At 46.0% G+C, this 6,973-nt stretch overlaps 1 protein-coding gene across 1 annotated transcript; it reads right to left on the minus strand.

Moving 5' to 3' along the window:
- Positions 1 to 5,637: 5,637 nt before the first annotated feature.
- LOC141334668 (myosin light polypeptide 6-like) lies at positions 5,638 to 6,596 on the minus strand. Its single transcript, XM_073839852.1, has one exon. The coding sequence runs from the start codon at positions 6,538 to 6,540 to the stop codon at positions 5,929 to 5,931; it is 612 nt and encodes a 203-aa protein (XP_073695953.1). The 5' UTR covers positions 6,541 to 6,596; the 3' UTR covers positions 5,638 to 5,928.
- Positions 6,597 to 6,973: the final 377 nt, after the last annotated feature.

A 6,973-nucleotide genomic window follows, 5' to 3' on the forward strand; every position in this document is an offset into this window, starting at 1 on the left:
CTCAAGCCCTGGCAAGATTACCAGGCCGAATTCATCTAGTCCCTCTTGCTCTGGCGCTTCGCAGACAAAAGACTAAGACTCCTCGAGTGCCTGAGGGCCGAGGAATACTTCTCTATATGGCTTACGACTCAGCAAGGCTAAGAGACTATGGGTCGGTCCCTCTTGTTCTGGCCCTCCCCAGACAACGGACTAAGACTCCTCGCGTGCCCGAGGGCCGAGGAGTACACCTTGCATTATCCACGTAGCCAAGTAGAAGGTCTGCTCTTACCCTCGTTACTAGCGTGAGTGTAGTCAGGTCTCCCCTCACGGAAGGGTTATTTGAGACCTCCACTCTTAAGAGCTGTAGGATTGAGCGTTGAGATTTCCTCCCTGTTCAAAAAGGAGAATACTCTACGGAACCTCCGCTCTCCAGAAGCTCCGCTTCGAGCATCTTACAACCCTCTTGTCCGCGGAATGCTAGACAATGGTCCATTTCCCTCGCGTTCTGGCAAATTCACCAGACCGAGTGTAATTCGGTCCCTCTGGTTTCTGGCTTTCCCCAGACCACGGACTAAGACTCCTCGTCTGCCTTCAATAAGGCCGAGGAGTGCCTCATGCTCTGGCTGGCTACCAGGCAGAGGCCCATACTGTCCTCCCCGTGTGCCCGAGGGCCGGGGAGCGCAGTGTCCTGTTGTCCGCTTAGGCTAGACAAAGGCTTATCTTCTCGCGTCCTGGCGGAGCACCAGGCCGAGCCTTGAGTCCCTCTTGCTCTGGCAGTACCCCAGACAATGGACTACCTTCTCCTCGTGAGCTCGAGAGCCGAGGAGGACCTCTCGCTCTGGCTGGCGACCAGACAGAGGTGGACCACCTGGCTGAGGTCCATTTCTCCCTCTGCACCTATCAATGCGTAGCGAAGGTTGAGAACTTCATCCTCGTGAGCCCGAGGGCCGAGGATCCTTTCACCCTCCTGTCCGTAGAACTCTAGACAAGGGTTTATCTTCCCCACGTTCTGGCAAGACTACCAGACTGGGCGTAAATTCGATCCCTCTGGTTCTGGCTCTTCCCAGACCAAGGATTAAGACTCCTCGTCTGCCTGAGGGCCGAGGAGTGCCTCCCACACTGGCTGGCTACCAGGCGGAGGCCCATACTGCTCTTCCCGTGTGCCCGAGGGCCGGGATGCTGCAGTGCCCTCTTGTCCGCTTAGGCTTGACAAAGGCTTATCTTCTCGCGTCCTGGCAGAGCACCAGGCCGAGCCTTGGGTCCCTCTTGTTCTGGCAGAACCCCAGACAAAGGACTACCCTTTCCTCGTGAGCCTGAGGGCCGAGGAATACTCCTGAGGTCGATCTTACTATCCTCGTGGGTCCGAGGACCGAGGATCTCTCCCACTTGTCCGTACAGACAATGGTCATTTCAGTCCCTCTTGTGCTGGCTGTTCCCAGACAACGGACTAAGACTCTGCGTGTGCCTGAGGGCCGCCGAGTACCTCTCGCTCTGGCTGGCGACCAGACAGAGGAAGACTACCTATCCTCGTGTGCCCGAGGGCCGAGGACCACAGGGCCTTCTTGTCCGCGGAATGCTAGACAAGGGCTCCTTCTCTTTCCACCTTGTTTTTCCTGACACAGCGCAAGGTGTGGAAATTATGGGGGCGTTGGTAGTCTCGTTCCCCATAGCGTTTCCAGACGCGGCTCGAGTTCCCGGAAGGGAACGTCTCGGGTTACGTATGTAACCTTAGTTCCCTGAGGGAACGAGACGCCGCGTCTCGGACCATAATTCCCGCACCCTGCGGCGCTCGCTTCATTCCTTTAAGAGCTGCCGCGGGCGTCAAACGCACGTGCTTTATACTTCCTGGCTGATGACGTCACCGCGCCTCTGACGTCACCCCCGTCATTTCATTGGTTGTTAGACATGATTCAGAGTGCGGCCCGCCAATGGCGTTCCCCATAGCGTTTCCAGACGCGGCGTCTCGTTCCCTCAGGGAACTAAGGTTACATACGTAACCCGAGACGTTTTCTGCCATGAGTCCCAGTTAAACTCCAGAGAAGAAATACCGTGAGTCAGTACGGTCTTCCCTGTCTTTTGTTCTCTTTTAAAGTTTTTTTCTTTTTTTTTTCGTAATTTTTCACTGTTTTGTCATTTTTCACTGTTTTTTTTCTTCTTCTGATGAACCCCAGAAGACCACACCAGCAAATCAATAATTTATTACTGGGGTAGTAGGACAATTTATTTTGTTTGTTGTTTTGCATTTCCGGTCTCTATTGTTTCTAGTCAAAGTAGCGTATATTCCGAGCTAACAATCTAATGTTAAACCTATTGAAATGTTTTTAAATAGCACATGGCTCCATAGCACCATCACTTTGCAATGTCGCAATGACCGTCATTTGTCAGTGCTTCACTTTCATGAGTGTGTAGATGACACAAAGCTGCGGACGTTAGCTACAGATGGACGCTATTTGAATGGGTTCCTATGGAGACCGGAACAGAAAATCTGACGTTAGAATTTGTAATGGCGGCGCTCATCGTTTACTCAAAATTTAAAACTATGTTATTGTTGTTGTGGGTTATACTGTACTTACTGCCCCTAAAGCCTAGAGGTATTGATATATGTGACCCTGGAAGCGTATTACAGAAAGATCCTAACTTTAAAATCTTATCCTATCTATTTGATAGCCATAGTAATTTCAGTTAGGACCATATTTAGGACAAAAGCTATTACAGAACAGCATTTCCTAAGTGTGTCTTATCTTAACTACAGATAGGAAAGGGGTATTACAGAAACCGCCTAACTTGACAAAAAATCCTAAAAGCTGTCTTAACTTTAGGGCAACCCGACAGCTGTCCTAACTTCAGAATTATTTGAAAGCTAAGAAACAAACACTTACAATTGCAGTGCTGTGCAACAATGGCATTACATATATTAATAACTGAATATGAAGAATGGAGATGTTTAATGGTAGAAAGACTCTTGGAGGACTCAAAACACGTATAAGTAATTACAGACTGCTGCACAATTACGGTATATTGGATACCTTTATCAAAGGTGAAAACTTACCAGATAGTATCACTTTGAAACTGTGATAAAATTGGTAGAAAAGGCAATTTCCACGGCACTGAAATTAAAAGCTTGGTTTTGTTTATTTTGCTAGCGCTGTGTTGGTTTCTTGGCAACAGACGTGAGAGTGGATTGTCGAACTTGATCATGCAATTTAAAGGAGAAGTCCGGTGTGATATTGACCTAAAGTGTGTTGAATCATGATACCGAGTGTGAACTTACCCTTCATAGCTCATCTCGGCTTGTCCACTGCAGTCCGAAATCTGGCGTTAGTTAGCCGATGCTTGGTAGACTTCCAAGGGCCCTGACATTTAAAATGAGACATTGAGAACTTTGAAAAAGCACTGGTAGTTTATTTACAAGAAGATTTATACAGACATTCCCCTTAGTAAAATTACCGGTCGCCGCCATCTTGAATTTAGTCACAATAAGTCGAGTGACGAGCAGGAATATCCTTTGCTGGTTAATGCTGGTCCTTTGATGGTTTATGCTGGCCATTTGCTGGTTTATGCTGGTCCTTTGCTGGTTTATGCTGGTCATGTTGCTGGTCAAGGACCAGCATAAACCAGCAAAGGACCAGCATAAACCAGCAAATGGCCAGCATAAACCAGCAAAGGACCAGCAAGGGACCAGCATAAACCAGCAAAGGACCAGCATAAACCAGCTAAAACCAGCATCCCAGCACCAAAACCTAACCAGCATATGCTGTTTTTTTCAGCAGGGTGTGTGTGTGTGTGTGTGTGTGTGTGTGTACCTGGTATTCATCACGTTGTGGGGACCAAATGTCCCCACAAGGATAGGAATACCAGTAGATTTTGACCTTGTGGGGACATTTCTCAGGAAACAGGCTTATGAATCATGCACAATGAGTTTTTTTGAGGAAGTAAAGGTGTGCACAATCTCCTGTGAGGGCTAGGTTTAGGTGTAGGGTAGGTGTAGGGCGATAGAAAGTACGTTTTTTACAGTATAAAAACCATTACGCCTATGGAATGTCCCCATAAAACATGTAAACCCAACATGTGTGTGTGTGTGTGTGTGTGTGTGTGTGTGTGTGTTTTAATGGTAAGTCATACCGGCCTGAAACAACACAAGGGTAAGTGATGAGGAATTTTGAATGATGATTAATTTTCCACTTTCCTGTACCACTATAAAATCTACTACTATTAAATTGTCATAAACCAGCTCATCCAGCTGTCTGCCAATCTGCATCCCATATAACATCTTTGTAGTCTGATGCATATAAATGTGCACCGCTTCTCCAATCCAATCAGAATATCCTGGACAGACTCCGATTCAGGCCCGGATTTACATCACATGAGGTTCATGTCCTGTCGAGCAGCACCGGTGAAGCACGGAAGTCCCTCGAACCGTCACCGTTTGCGTCCGGAGGTGTGAAATTCATGTTTATGAGCTGCCATAGAGGCCAAGCCAAGTGTGAGCCTTACACCAGGGATCACAGACTGGAGACCCGGGGCAGCTGTCAGCCTGATGACAGGAGGATGGTGTTTAAAGATCACCCCTGTCCCTCTTCTATGCTCTTGGCCACTCTTTCAAGTGCTCTCTCACTACACCACCCTCCCCACGACCCATAGATAGCTGCATTTCCTAAGTACACGGCTGTAAGACCTGCCTCTCCTGAGCCGATATTACATAGCCTGCATTCCCATTGATGCACGGACACAGTCCCTGTGCCTGGCCTTCGTATAGAGAGAAGCTCCATACCTCATCAAAGCAAAATCCCAAGGTGTCTTCAAAAGCAGCCAAGACTCTGCAGGCTGCATGGGAAAAGGTCACAGATTCAAAAGTGCAGGATTGCTGCATGAGTTATGTTCGGCAAGACTGCTTCCATCTCAGAGCTAAATGTGATTCATTATGGAAGTGAATCAAAACTTCATTAAGAATGTGTCATTGTACTAATAGCATAGAGACTCGTTATAGTGCGAAATACTTTTGAGGGTACAAGTGATTATTAAATGAACATTCTCAGAGCACTTTTTTTTTCTCCAGTTACAGACATTCGATTCGTCAAGAACAGACATGTAGTGGTTTGGGGCAGTGTTGTGATGTGGAAACAAATGTTGTGTTACCTCATTACCATGCAACCGATGGATTGCATTAAAATTGGAGCTTTAAGCAATAGTTCAACCATAATTAAGTCACTTTCACCTACTTTCAAAGTAGATTAGAATTACATCAAACTCAGTGTAGCACGTCTTGATGTGCCACATGTGAATTTATGCAAACTTGAATGAGAATTACAGCAGAAGGGATGATTTACAATGAGCAACAAATTCAATTTCCATCTGTTCTTTACGGAAAGCTATTGTATGGCTTCAGAAGGCTTGGAATATAGCACACGATGGAATTTTCTGAGCTTGACAGCATTCAACCCCCATTGGATGAAACATTGAACAGCTTGCTAATATCTCCTTTTGTGGTAAACAGAAGAAAGTAATTTGGGCTTGGAACAACATGAGAATAATGAAAAATTATGTATTTTTTTACTTTTTTTTTTTTTTTTTTTAGATGAATTAACACTTCAGGTAAGAACACCAAGTACAATTTAAGGCAATATTATTTTTAAAAATAAAGCAAAGCCCATGCCAATCTATTGTTTTTTTTTTATTGTTTGCACATTTTTGTGACTCAACACATTGACAAATTGGACGAAATCTACTAAATTTATGCACAAAAGTCATAATCTATAGAAAAAAAAAGGTCTTTGAGAGAAAGTGGAAATGTCCATGTGATGTTTAACACCATTCAAATTAAAATTAGACATTACTGTAAAACAATATATCTCAAGGGGGGACAAAAATAAATAAATAGTTTTCTTGTTTACCCACACTGATTATTTATCATCGTCCATCATCCATTCAGTTAGCACCTATAAATCCAGTTCAACCAGAAAGAATATGTTTGACAAATGAAGAGTAATTGATGCAGCCGTTGGCGTCCTCTTGTCCAGCCATCAGTCGATCAACCTCATCCTCTGTCATCCGCTCACCCAGCGTGGCCAGGACGTGCCGTAGCTCGGCCCCCATGATGGTGCCATTGCCCTCCTTGTCAAAAACCCTCAGTCCTTCCACAAAATCCTCAAAGTTGCCCTGATCCTTTGAGCGGGAGATATGCTGCAGCATTGGTAAGAAGGTCTCAAAGTCCACCAGCTTGGAGTTCATTTCCTCTGGTCTGGGTTTCCCCAGGACCTTAAGCACATCAGCGTTGGTTGGGTTTTGGCCCAAAGCTCGCATCACATCCCCGCACTGGGCGTACGTAATCTTCATCTCTCCTTTCGGTGTGCGGTCGAACAGTTGAAACGCCTCTTTGAACTCTTCGATCTGGTCAGATGTGAACTCCAGCTTGATGCCCTTGGGATCAAAAGGGGGTTCTTTTGGGGCTTCTGGTTCAGGCGGTGGAGCTGGTTTGGTGGCTGCTGGGGCAGGAGCGGCCTCCTTCTTGGGTTCAGGCTTCTTGGGTTCTGGCTTCTTGGACTCAATTTTCTTGGGAGCCATGATGATGATTTGAAGAGCCTCCTGGATGAGCAGGGAAGTCAGAAATCTGTAGACTGGATGGAAGGGAGCCGCTCGGGCCAGATTGTCTGTTAAAGCTTTTATATCATTTGACCCCAGGGAGGAGAGATTGGCCCGACAAGCAGGTCTTATAACACACTATAAAAGGAAGAAATCCAAAATAGACCTGGGCGGCAGTGGCGTCAACAATGAGCTATTGTTCCCAGCTGCCACTGATAGTGACAGAGAGACTCCTATCAAAGCCCTACCCGGTGCTCGGGTTTACACAGACTGAGCAACTCATTCATGAGCAATGCTTGTCTTAACAACAAACCATCCAAGTTCTTTCAATAATAACCTTGCATTTTTGAAACAAGGGATATGTGTCAGAATAGTTTCACTCATTTAGATCTTATTAGTTAGATGTTTTTCATTT

This window comes from Garra rufa, chromosome 5 (genome assembly GCF_049309525.1).
Source record: "Garra rufa chromosome 5, GarRuf1.0, whole genome shotgun sequence".
Classification (NCBI taxonomy): Eukaryota; Metazoa; Chordata; class Actinopteri; order Cypriniformes; family Cyprinidae; genus Garra; species Garra rufa.